Source organism: Heterocephalus glaber, unplaced genomic scaffold (assembly GCF_053883595.1).
Source record: "Heterocephalus glaber isolate CG9 unplaced genomic scaffold, H.glaber_assembly_v1.0 deba00001454, whole genome shotgun sequence".
NCBI lineage: Eukaryota > Metazoa > Chordata > Mammalia > Rodentia > Bathyergidae > Heterocephalus > Heterocephalus glaber.
The window spans coordinates 17,402,920-17,416,770 of NW_028258303.1; the positions used below are offsets into that span (position 1 = coordinate 17,402,920).

At 38.9% G+C, this 13,851-nt stretch overlaps 1 protein-coding gene across 12 annotated transcripts in view; it reads right to left on the reverse strand.

The window, feature by feature from the left end:
- Window positions 1–1,362: 1,362 nt before the first annotated feature.
- Window positions 1,363–13,851, reverse strand: part of Rasgef1b (RasGEF domain family member 1B) — a 598,312-nt gene continuing 585,823 nt past the window's right edge. For all 12 annotated transcript variants that reach the window (XM_021260972.2, XM_021260973.2, XM_087215906.1 and 9 more), the window contains 6 exons: window positions 13,274–13,353; window positions 12,130–12,225; window positions 7,566–7,661; window positions 7,093–7,216; window positions 5,599–5,671; window positions 1,363–2,688 (listed from right to left, as the gene is read on the reverse strand). In XM_021260972.2, the coding sequence (XP_021116631.1) occupies window positions 2,664–2,688; window positions 5,599–5,671; window positions 7,093–7,216; window positions 7,566–7,661; window positions 12,130–12,225; window positions 13,274–13,353 (494 nt within the window). In that variant the 3' untranslated portion in view covers window positions 1,363–2,663. The remainder of the gene's footprint in view (window positions 2,689–5,598; window positions 5,672–7,092; window positions 7,217–7,565; window positions 7,662–12,129; window positions 12,226–13,273; window positions 13,354–13,851) is intronic.

Consider the following 13,851-nt stretch of genomic DNA (forward strand, 5'->3'; position numbering starts at 1 on the left):
ATAGTTTGCTGACCCCTGACTGGAATAGTTGAAAGATAAACATTTGTGCTATCAACTTAAATGGCATAGAGTTCAGGGAAAGACAGTGCAAGGGGAAAGGAGATGGTATTGTAGAGTTGCATGAATCGTATCTCTATATTTTCTTTAAGAGGTATTGACATAGTGAAAGTCTGGCTGGCTGAACACTTCCAGGGCTGACCAAGGAGGCAAAAGTCTCAGCACAGAATGTTCCTTTCAGATGCAACCTACTAATTTAATCCCTAGTCTACACCCTGCCCCTTTTATCTCCCCGTCACATACCATACCAGCATTTCTCCTGCCCAGTCATCCCAGGCCCAGATACCAGGCACCTAGAGACTACCTGACTGCCCAGAGCCCGGTGGAATTATTCCCACTTGCCAGCCCTAAATGTTTACCCTGCCCTGCTTTCCCTTTCCCAGAGAAGCCTCAGTAAAGCCCATGGCCTAGGTTTTCATTTCAGATCCTGAGTTCTGATACTGCAGCCCTTCATGTGGTGTACTGTGCCCTCTTCTCTCAAGCAATGCAAAATAAATCTTTCGTGGTGGTACTGGCCACTCTGTGTCATTCCTCACCCTCCTCCCTCTCCCCCATAAATTAAAATCTCCAGGTACAAATGAGACAGGAGTGCCCGTACTCTACACAGGGTCCAGGACTGGGCTCCAGCCCAGACAAACTTAATATAGTCTTCGGGTAAACAAGATCACCAGGCTATGTGTAAGGCTGCTAAAGCTGAAGACCCTGTAGTGGTGTGGTTGAAAACTTGGGCTCTGGAATTAGAAGGCCCAGTTCAAATCCTTGTACCTTCACATCTACTATCTGTCTTGGAAAAATTTATCATTATTATTATTATTAATTATACAGCCATTTTCACACCTAAAAGTGGGGCTGACAAGCACATCCTCTGTGTTATATACATATAAAATACCTGGCAAATGTTACCGTGTTTCCCCTGAAAAGACCTAACCAGAAAATCAGCGCCAGCTGGTCATTACCATGGCGATGGCCAGTGTCATGCAGAAGATTATATGTCACTATTCTCTGCTCAGTGGCTACTCCGTAAAGGCAGAGAAGGCAAGGATAGGCTGATTGAGGCTGGCATTTTTGATCTCTAGCTTTCAAGGCTGTTAAGCCTTATTTTGAGGGAAACTTGGTGTTTATCGAATGTTTACTATGATTCATTTTTAGAAAATAAATACCTGTATACACATTCTTTCAGGCCATTTCCTGAAGGACGTACTGATTTTGAGCTGCAGTACTCTGAGTTGAACTACTGTGACTACAAAACCAACCCATCCAACAATCCCATCCATAAAAGAAAAGAAAGACATCACCACACCTGGCCGCAGAGTGTAAAATATATTGATGGTGGTAAAAGGACAACTGGAGTGGGTCTGGGCCTGCTGGGATGACACAGCACACACACATGCTCTGTTTCTCAAAATCACGAAGTTTGCAAATGCATCTGTTTTAAACATGGTGTTTTGCTTTTTCATCAGCATAGATTACTACTCTACAGTTTCTTCTAGAGTAAATATACACGACAGCTGTTTGCAGAGCACTACAGACCTATTTAGATGTTTCACATAGGTGAACTATTTCACAATTAGATCAATCATTGAGTTAATAGCAATGTGTTTTTCACTGTTTTGTTCACTGCTATGGGAGAGGAGGCAACTTTTCCAATTTATTTTTTGTTTACATACTTAGTCACCAACAGAGTAGGAAAGTCTGTTTTTTTAAAAATTGTGATTATGCCATGATTTTTTCAAGACCCTTAAAGTCAGGGCATTTAAATTTACAAGAAAAAAAAATAGGTGTCATGGAAAACCTAGCAACAAAAAAGTTCTGAAAAACACATCTGTAGAGCATAGTGGTCAGTTGTAAACAGCTCAGAAGGGCAAAGGAAACAAAAAAGGTCCTTCTAGTGAGGAGTCCAACAACAACAAACTCTGCTTTTTTTTCCTAGTGGCTATTTTCCTACCACAGTGTTGAGCTTCATTATTATATTAAATAACTTATATGGGTAAAAAGGAGTTTGCTAACCAGCAGCCAACTCAAAACCTTGTAGGAAGAGGGAGGAGAGGAATTTACAACACAGCGCACACTAAAGGAAAAGCAAGTCCTCATCCAGCCAATGCTACCCCTCTCCAGCAAAACTGCTTGAGCTAAGGTCTGGGATCTAAACTGAGGGGGTTTTCCCCCTCCCTCCTCTCCCTTTTTGATTTAAATTAACAAAGGAACTAGGGCTTCCTAAGAGCCAGCACTCAGTTGGGTAAGTCTCATTAGCAGCAAAAGTTCAACCAAATAAAAAAACACACACACACAAAAGAAAACTCCATCCGGTGCAGAGCTGTGATTCACATGGAAATTCCAGGAGATGAATCATATGCAGTGCCAGGATCTTTAGAGGATTCTTTCTCAAGTGTCTTCAGTGAACATTTCAATCTCACAAAAATCTGAAGTCAATCTGTCAGCTGTGGGAAATAGGTTTCCCATCTGCTCTGGAGTGAGCTTTCTTGTTTTGCCGACCAGAGCATTCCAAGGCCTACAGAGTCCTCATGATTGTAGTTCTAGATGCCAGAAGACAAAAGTTGGCCCTTGCATGATCTGTGCGATGCAGCAGCAGCAGCAGCTCCCATGTGTTAAACTCTGCCCAAGAGGCTCGACCTAGAGGACAAAGAGAACCATATAAGACAGAAGGCAGCAGATTATTTGCATGAGGAGTCAATTCTAATTGCCTAGTAGTTACCTAATGTTAATATCATCTTTCCTAGGTTTTCAATTTATTTTTACATAGCTAAAACCAGAGCAGGTGGAAATCAAGCTTTGAATCTTCCTGGCCATTCAGAAAAATTGCTAGCCACTTAAATAGCTATGAAGGAAGATGGCAAAAACTGTGTTTATAGATGCATCTTGAGTGGTTTTATATTAAAACAGAAACAAAAAAGCAAAGATCATTAAGGAAAAGCTTTAAAGATATGTACTAGTCTTCTTATAGAAAGGTTCATTTAGTAGATAAAAGCCTCTTCTCCAACACTTCCTATAACCACAGGGGAGCAATGAAATTGTTTGTGATAAGAAAGGTGTCTGAAGTCAGAGGTGGGTGTGGCATTGCCATTGACGTGTGTGCAACCAATGGCTCTAGGGACAGCAGGCAAAGTGTGTATGCACAAAGATCTTATTGCCTCCAAAGCTAATGTGTAGACAAGTCTTCAAGTAGGTACTGTGATTCTAGAATATTTAGTGGCCACTTAATATAAGTGGTTTTTCTAATCACATCATCCCAATTTCTTTGCATTATCCACTTACGGTTGCTATGCCTTGATCACCAACACGTGCAGTGACCCAATATCATCACCTCCACCCTATTTATCAAGGGTTAACAAGCAGAGGTCGTGCAAGACAGTATGCCCAGGGCAGGACAGACACTGCACAAAACGACCTGCAGCTTGGGACGAGAAGAGGAGGACCACCTTCCAAGTGCATGCATTTCTCCTTCTTGAAGGAGACTGGCTGGGGACAGGAGCCTGGACCTGTGTCAGGAGAATAAGTGGGGTGTGGAGAAGGCCGAGCTCACGGCTCACACAGGCACCAAGGAGAATCTGTTCTTAGGGCCTCCTCAGGAAACTATGTTAGCATGGAAGCCGGTCTTTTATTCCAAGGAATGCATCTTCACTGTGCTTACATACCTATTTCTTTACATAACATATATTTTATTTGTGCCACTGCTGGTCCCCTAATCTACTTTTATCACAAGCATTATTACTGAGCACCTTGGAGTACAACTGCAGATACTGTAGGCTGCTGGATTCATGTCTGAATGTAAGCCATTGCTCTTTCTTTTTCACCTACATTTCTAAATTCTCTGGTCACATTTCCACTAACCAAATGTCCAATGTTACTATATCCTGTATGTGCGGTACATAGAGATATGGGAAGAGATTATGCAATTCAGTCTTCAGCTTTTACTGTCAAACCTTGGAACTAGGAGGCCTTCCAACCTAAGTACTAATCAGTAGCAGTGTGTCCTAAAAGAGCAACAGTTCAAAAAGAATTATAGGGCCGGGGACTTAGCTCAGTGGTTCCGGCACCTGCCTCGCAAGCGCAAGGTCCCGAGTTCGATCCCGGTACCAAAAAAAAAAAAAAACACTTAAAAAAGAATTATAGGTGTGTCTGGATGCTATATTAAGGCAGATAACAAAGTGCCATTCTGCAAAGCCAATAAGTTTAATTAATTTTTTAATCTATAAGAAAAATAACAATAACTAAGCTATACAGAACCTCACCAACCATGATGTTTAAAAAGAAGAAGAAAATGTGGACTAAAAAAGAGCAATGTGGAAGGCAAAATTCACCTAAAACTGATAATTTGAAGGAATAATTCTTAAATTTTTATACAGTTAGACATGTACTCCAAAGGTCTATATGTGCACATGAAAATTAGTAAATGATACAATAAATACCTTTTAATATATACACAAAGTAATACAAAATTTCAATTGAAATGTGCAAATAGCAGGCACAAATTTTTTAAAAAATAGACTTGTGAATTGGGAATAAACCTAGTAAGACTGTTATATTCCTATGCCTCCAGACATCAGCCACCCCTTCTTTATGTCTATGGCTAGGGGTATAAGAAACAGCTCCAATCCTTTACCATCTTCAGGACTCGTTCTAGGGGCAGTAATCCCAATGCCTCTGTGCCCCGTCCCTCCTCACTGAGATGGAAAAACAAGGCCTAAATTTTCCTTGAAAACTATTAAAATCCACACAAAATCACATGTATTGTAGGTTTATGCAATCTAGCCTAACATTAAGTATAATGCAAGTTCCTAAATGACCCTAGGACCACAAAAAGAAGTAGAGAAAATCTGCTTGCTAATCATGTTCAAAAAAGTATACATTTGCAGAGTGTTTTAGTAGAAATACAGTGATAGCAATTTGGATTAGAGTGTCTTATACTATGTTCTGGGCTATTTTATCTATTAAAGTATCTTACATGCTTAAAATACAAATGCTTACAGGTTTTGTTTGAAAATATTAATAGAACAGCAAAAGTTTCAAATTGGAAAAACTCCAGAGAGTACCTAAAGTCCCAATTCTCTTTCTCAAACAAAAGAGGGGACTGAACATCTGATTGGAAAGTGATGCCCCAACTTTATTAACTTGAACTGGTCCCAATATTAACCAGTAAAATGTTCTTTTTTTTTCCTCAGGTCAAATAAACTTTGAATTAGAAGAACTATTCAGAAATAAGGTCTGAACTTCTCATCTTTTAGACAAAGAAAAATAGTTTCTTTTTTTTAACCATACTACAGGGTGATTAATTTCAAGTCCTCATTCTATTACATAATGCAAGAAAAAAAACCAGAGCCATTGTATATCTGCCAGTATAAAAATAAACAAATAGATCAAAGGCAATAAACCTGAATCATGGCAATGGGACTTTTAAGACACAAAGATCTGGCTAGCAGAGGATAAGGTGAAAGGGACTGGAACAGGTAGGTGGGGGCTTCCTTCGAGCAACACCAACCCTTCCTGCGGACATACACAGCAAGGAGAAGGAATGAAACTCACCTTAAAGACTTCCACCTGTCTTTCTCTACGTGATTTTCAGGTCCTTCACTCTCATAAGAAGCCAAGTAGAGAGCTGCAGGAAGAAAGAAAGCATTAACACCGGGGCCTTATCCTGACTCAGTACCCACCAACCTCTGTCCCCTGTTCACTGTAAGACCGGTCCCCAGCAAAACACATTCTTTAGCTGGGTGTGGTGACACAACTGTAATCCCAGCACTGTGGGAGGCTGAGGCAGAAGGACTGCAAGTCTGAGCCCAGCTGGGCAATTTAATGACTTAGCAAGACTGTCTCAAATAAAAAATATCAAAAGAAAAGGGCTGAGAATGTTGCTTATTGTGAAGACCCTGAGTTCCATCCCAGTACAAAAACAACACAAGAACAACAACAACAAAACCACACTCTTTTAAGATATCAACTGATGACAGAGAGGAACACAGAAGAGCAACTTGACCATCTCAACAAAAACCCAAGGGCTGCTAGGCCAAAAGGGCACTTAATTAATTAAGAACTCATAAAGCCAAAAAGCTTGGAACATGTAAATCACATACTACTGTCATACATTCAGGTTTATGTTCTTTACAAGAAAGGGGCTGCAGTACTTTCCTGGAACTGTCAGTTTTTTAAAACTTTTAGTACTAGGATAATTTTCCATCCTTCTAGTTATGTTTTTCTTCCTTTCTAAATCAGAAAGAATCCTCACCTGAAATTTAAAAGGCTGTTATTAATCTTATTTATAGAGATTAACAGCAATCAGGTTCCCTCTGATGTGTGCAATATTAATTAAAAATGATCTGCCTTCATAATTGCAAACACTATCAATCTAGCATGAGAAACCACCATCACACAATGTTAGGATATAACAAATCAGTAGAATGTATCCCTAAGTCTTTTACAAATTCTCTCTTCTGGTGATTTTTTTCTGTACATATTTAATCACTTTTTTTTCTGCCTTAATTTCCCTAGTGTTTTAATAGGTCAAAACTTTTCTCTGCTGTTTCTTTCTTTTTTTTTTTTTTTTTGGTACCGGGGATCAAACTCGGGTCCTTGCGCTTGAGCAGCAGGCAGTGAAACCACTGAGCTAAATCCCCGGCCCTTCTCTGCTTTTTCAAATAGCAGGGGGTAGCATAGAGTTTACTGTTTTGGTTCGCTCTCGCTTCCAAACTACCCTGACTACCAACAAAACACAAAACACCTTTTTTATCCACCGAAGAAGCCCAAAAAAGGAGAAAAAAACCCTTCCATAAGTGTCCAGTTATGCCCAAAGGTTTGCAAATGACGTACTCTAAAGGGTGTTCAACATGGAAATGTACTGTTTATGGGTGAAGATTAAGTGAAGATATTTAGGGATAAATCTTGACATTTTCTGTGTTATGAAAAACTCTTCAAGTGGAACAGACCGGTGGACTGGCCTCACACTTTCTGAGGAGCTAAGCATTTATACAGTAATAAGCAGGACTCAGGGCTGCTGGGGCAGTGCCCTCTGGGTAACCTTACCATCTTCGCTGAAGACGGGCACTGTGAGCAGGTACTGCAGGATTTTCCGGTCCCTCTCAAATGGACATTCCACTTGCTTCCATGTCATAAATTCACTTACTTGTTTGGCCAGTTCCCAAAATTTCTGGAAGAGAATGAAAGAGAAGAATTTTAAAAGTGATCATCAAAAATGATCAGCTTGGAAAAGCCAATTCCACGTAAGATGCTTCCTTCTAGTTTTTCAACTTCTGAATTAGATACTTTTCTTAACTTAATAAAAACTATTTGCTAGCTCAATACAGGTTTAAATTTATTCAAATTCTCTCAATCAATGAATAACAATAATGGTGCAGCTACTATGTTCTACTTGTTAATCTCTTACAAAACAATAAGGAAAGAGAAAATTACAACTGCAGAATCAGCACTGGCTGCCAGCCTGGGGTACAGCTCTCAAAAGTCACCCCTCACCCTGTGCCCTTCTTGTTCCCACTCACCTCAAAATTGACATGGCCATTTGGAAGGCGGTTGGCACAGCCCTCATTGAGGAAATAAATGTCTTTGATTAAGAGACTGAAGAACGGTATCACAATCTAGAGAAAACAAAAGAGTCTGGTTTGTCTGGGCATCAAATAGCACAAGGGATTAATGAACAACTTCAACTTTGACTTGCATAAAAGCCCACAATCAATTAAGGTACAGTGGTCTGCATACAACATACAATAGCAGTTTCCTCCTTCACATAATTCTGCCCAAGATGCACAGCAAGAACAACTAGTGCTAGAAGGTGGAGAGGTGAGTGCTTTTCCTAGTTTTCTTTGTTTCGTTTTTTATTTTACTTTTTGAGACAAGGTCTCTGGCCTTGAACTCTCTATGTAGCCCAGGCTGACCCCAAACTCATGGCGATCCTCACGCCTAAATCTTTGGAGTGCTGGGATGACAGGCGTGCACCACCATGCCCAACTGTTAAGTCTTAATAGAATACTTAACTCTACAAGCACTAAGATTTTAAGATTTGGGACCCATCTCTTTCCTACACTCTATCACTACATCATTTGGATATCTACATTTCAGATGAACTTTTTTTTTTTTTGGTGTGATTTTACTTTACCCTTGAAGATATGAGTTAAGACAATGTAAGAGCTCAAGGTTAAGGTTCTACAAACTCCTTTTTGAGCAAGACTGGCCCATGATGAGAGCAATTTGGCACCTGTCAGGGAAAGGCTCCTAAGAAACAGCAGTACAGAATGCTGTGAGACGTGCCACAGTGAAGGAGTACAAATGTGTAAATTAAATTTAATGACTTTGAAAACAATGAACTTTCTTTAATAATACTTCTCTGCATCAAGACTTTGGTTTGATGAAGTGGTATTTAACTAATTAAGATAAAATAATAATCTCTAAGAATGCCCCCTGAATCCTACTAAACCTGCTCATAAGCAGTAGCTTCCATTTTCTCCCAAATGCCAACACATCTTAAAAGATTTCAGGGGCTGGGGATTTAGCTCAGTGGTTTCGGTGCCTGCCTCACAAGCGCAAGGTCCCAAGTTCGATCCCCGGTACCAAAAAAAAAAAAGATTTGAAATTTTGTACACGCAAATAATGCACTAACCACAGATTGTGGATCTGTCTTATTTTGGATGTTTTCTAAGCTTATGACTTGTGGTACCATGGCTTCTATACCAAACGAATGGGAAAATATACTTTTTGGCTCACACACAAAAATATTAAGTATCAATTCACTTTTAGAGAGAAATTCAAAATTTCCCCTAAAGCAATTTAAAAATAACAAGCTTTTATTTTATTTTGTTTCACTGATCTCTGAAAATAACTAAATTGAGTCTTTAGCTGCAACAACCTTCTATATATATATTTATCTATTTTTTGTAGTACTGGGGTTGCGATCCTCCTGTCTCAGCCTCCCAGAGTGTAAGATTACAGGTGTGTACCACTATGACTTGAATATACTTTTTATCATTTGCTTTTGTCTGTCTCTAAAGTTGAATTAGTAGGGATGTCATGGCTTTCTCTTAATGTTACTGGCTATTTCTCTATTGTGTTATAATTAAGCAGGTATAGTAACAATGACAAAAGTACACTGGAACCTTGCCTCTTGGAAAAACTATACCTGGGTGGAAAAGGGCTGGGCCCTGGACTCTGTCCGACATCAGTTTAAAATAAGGCTCCATGATTTGCCCTAGTGGTAAAAGCCAGGAGTTGGCAAACTGTGGCCTAGGAGCCATATATCTTACATTTTTAAGTGGCTGGGGAAAAAATCAAAAGAATAATGTTTTATGATGCACGAAAATGATGTGCAATTCAAATTATAGTGGCCATTGAGCTTCTTGGAACACTGCCATGCCCTTACATCTACACATAACCAATGCCTGCTTTGTGTTTCTATTCAAGTTGAGTAGGCACTTAGAAGATAATAAAGATATGTTCAAAAGACAATCACCCGGAAATGAGAACAAAATTATAATGAAGATGCAATATTTGTGCATTATAGCAGCTTTGAAGAGAGAAGTTTATTTCTGTGCTGTATTCTTTGGCCCTGGGCTATGAGATTCATGGGTGATGATCATTTACTGTCTCATATGGATAGTTAAACTTCTAAGTTCATGCTACGTGCCTTTAGCTGGATTATAAATTCTGAGTGGCAGAGGTTATGTGATTTTTACATTCACGGGCACCCAAAAGAAATATGTTCTATAACTGAGTGGCTGAGCCACTCTTCCAAGGAGACCAAAGTGTAAGTAATCTCACTTAAGATACCTCGCTGCCATGTTCCTTATGCCCAGATGCAAGAAAGAAGTCGCCTTCTTCAACTTCTCACTTGAGCATGGCTCATCCCCATCAGATCAGCAGCCTCTATACAAATCTAACAGCAAAAATGTTTGGATCTCTGTGATTTAAGTGCATGTACAAACTACTTGTAAAAGAGTATGTCTGGTTTCTAGAAAGTCTTGCCTATCATCCCTTTAGTGGAAGAACTTTCCAAGTAATAATGTTTCCTAATTCCCCTTAAAATATTCTTAACTCAGGGAGTCAGCAAGTGTTCCTTAAAGGTATCGGTTTCACACCTAGAAATGAAGGTTGAAAGGCAGGAACAGACATGCAGAAATACAAACAGAAGATTGGAAGCCAAGTAATCATGTGAAGAATGGTTAGAAACTTCAAGAAGGGGTAACTCCAAGAAAAAGAAGCCATTTAGAGTACATTTAAGGGCTCCTGGATAGAAGACAGATTTGATTTGCTCTGTAATAGATACTGAGAAATGTGCTTCCTTAACCATATAAACTTGAAATTTGAAAGATCTGATTCTATTCTAGTTATGCTATCAGAAAGACTGTCAAGTAGGAGATTTGGAATAAAATATGTGCTCTTTGGCCTCAAAACATTTTTTTAAAATCCCAATCTTCTTGAACAAAAAAGAGACTTGACCAGAAATGTTTTCATTCTTCTTCTTCTTCTTTTGAGACCAATTAATAAAGAAACAGTGTGTTCTTTAGGAAGTTATGATAGTAGTTGTTTTATGAACCACAGACTACAGTTTACATGCTCACATAGAACTGGTTAAAAAATAAACTAATTGGGCTGAGGATGTAGCTCAGTGGCACCACACCTGCCTTGAAAACGCAAGGTCCTGAGTTCAATCCCTGGTACCTAAATAAATAAATAAACTAATTGAGATAGAATACATGAAATGATGTGAAGTGTAAATACTTGGGACCCTTTCTGGAAAAAGCTGTGAGGATCCCACAAGTGATGTCTCTTGGGATGGCTGAACTTTAGAATTACTTTGGCCACTGAGGCAGTTCCCTAACATGAGTCTCTGGGCTCTTCCCTTAAACAGAGCCAAGGATCCCCAAATTCCATCGAGGGCCATGCAGAGAGCACCTGACATCCAGCCCAGGAGCAGTGGACATGGGCACCCATAGCTTCCATTGCATCCTTCCCTTCCGGATCTGCCCGTGTATGGGCAGACGTTCTGAAAGTTCAGCAACTTCAGATTGGGCCTTTTGTCAACCCAGACAGGAGTACTGTGGTTTAGAAAACTTTGCCAGGCTATTGTAGTTTCCATTAAGAACAAAAGGCTAGTGGATTTACAGTATCTCTCAAACATTATCAGAACTGACATAGCAGATTTGGTTGAGAAATAACTTGGCATCTTTCAAAGGTGGAGTTTTGTATTTGTTTTTGTTTCAGATCATCAAGACTGAAACTTTTCGGGTGGAGGGAGTGACTAAGATGCCATTAAGCATTTTTTACCCTCTTTTTTTGTTGTTGAAGATATAGTTTCAGTTGAAAGAATATAAACAGAAGATTAGATCCATCAAGTAACCCTCATCATAACTGGGTATGTACTTCTTAAGTAACATGATGGCCGAATGGCAAAACAATTTATCATTCTTGGTGAGGAAAGATGACACAGAAATGTGCCCAATAAGGACCCTCAATGTCAAGATTATGGTAGATGCAGGACAGCTTTAACTTGTACAAGGGTAGAGGAGACAGGAAGGATACTTAATTTTTCAGACATCAGCCTTATAACTTTCCGTGCCTCCTACATATCCAATTAGTACCAGCAGGGCTAATGCTCAGGCAACTAACCTACTTTCTGAAAATAAATGACTTAACCGTGGGAGGTAAGCTAATTCTTTAGGAGAAAAGGTTACATTAAGTCAGCCATCTTCTGCAGAGCTTAAATGTCTATTTTTCCATTAAACCAAATTACTCTCTAATGCTATTAGTCACCTTAACATATTAATTCATTGCCTGAAACCCAACTAAGACACACTCTAGAATAAGAATTTCAGTAATGTAATAATAACACAGTAATATATGTTTGCAAAGTTCTACATCAAGTTGCCTTTCCTTTTTCACAGTTTATCTTTTCCTTTAGCAACCCTCTTCCCTATGTAGCGAGAAATGAGATTTCTATAGTATACATCTTTTTGTGATCTGAACATGTAAAAGAAACTCAGTGATGTAGTTCACATCACATTTCAGTATAAAATATAGCAGTTATATAATGAACACACTACACAAAGCACACACCTTCTCTCTGCTGCTATGAGCAGTTAAAGACCTTTGTGCTGCCCCACGAAGAGCGGTTCGATAATTATAAAAGTTGCTGGAAGGGTCCATCTGATGCTGTGGAGAAGAGAAGAGTATTAGCTATGAATTCTCACCTGTAAATGTTTACAAATTCTCACATGTAACTATACATAAAAAATTTCTAAATAAGTGTGGGAACTCATTAGGAATATGATTTATCCCTTCATATACACAAGCATGCAAAACATCAGAATCAGAACATAAATGTTTTCTATCCCAACATTTGTTTTATTTTTAAAAGCTGATGTTGGGTTTGATGATGTTAAACCTAAACCAAAACTATCTAGGCTGATTACTGAGATCAAATCTAGAACTGTTAACAAAAAGTCAAAATAGAAAAATTTCCTGGTTTCATTTGAAGGTCAATGGGCCAGGGGATGGTTATCCATGTATAATGATCCAACATTTAGTAGTGAACTTGTTCTTTGCACCTTATAACAAATCATTCGAAAGTAATGGATGCAAACCATATTGCAAGATGGAAAATAAATGTATTCGATAACTTGAATAAAGCATCACATAATATGTCTAACAATAATTCCCAATTTAGAGGAAAACTGGGGAAAGAATGCTTATTATTTCCTAAGACACAGACTGAAAGCATCAACACGTTTACATAACATGAAGATGAATTTAATTCTAACACTCATACCCCTGTGCCACAACTCTGACTACCCTCAGAATTATATAGGAAAATATTTTCATAAGTTAACTAAATTTGCTGAAAGGATGGTGAATGAATATTTTGGATGGATGAAGAACACTTCTCTAGCACATTACAAATAAATAAATGAAGCTAGCGGGCAAACTAGGAAGTAAAACTGCTGTTAAGAACCTCAATTCTATTCTGGTATATAATGTCAGCATTAGTCCAGTCTATTACCCCAAAATGGTCACCTCTATTTATGGAAGGACTAATCCAAAATCTGTTTATTTTCCTACCTCTAGTTCAAACCCTTCTCCTTCCCCTAGGTCTGTAAGGGTTTTTCTTCTTCAGTGCTATCTGACTGAGGGGCAAGATCACATTAGAGGAATCCCACTTTCTGGGTCTAAAACATTAACAGTCAAAAACAGCTTCACACACCTCAAGAATGTCAAACTTCGCAGTCTTCACTTTGGCCCAGGTCTTCTTTAGTCGAGAGACTGGACTCATGTTCATGCCAGCTTTCCATTCAACATGCATGGGGGAGGGGGAGAAATTTGAAATGGAGATGTAAGAAAAGCCATTCTACCTTATACCCTGAATAGTGCTCATTACTAAATATAAGCAATTAAGTTCTGCAAATTATTAACAAGTAATAAACTCCAAGTTTATAACTTTTTCTTGCAAACTTCTCAGTCCACAAACAACATAACTTTGAGCAAAGGTGAGTACTTTTTCTTTTCTTTTTCTTTTTTTTTTTTTGGTACCTGGGATCGAACTCGGGACCTTGTACTCTTTCGAGGCAGGCGGCAGAACCACAGAGCTAAACCCCTGGTCCTACTTTTTCTTTTTTAAAGAAAAGAACAGTAAACATTTTAGGCTTTGTAAGGCACAATTGCAGAACACTGCCCTGTTAATGGTGCATAAGCAGCCACAGGTAACTACAAAATCACACAAGTATGGCTGTGTTCCAATAAAGCTTTATTTATGAGCACTGAAATCTGAATTTATATTATGTT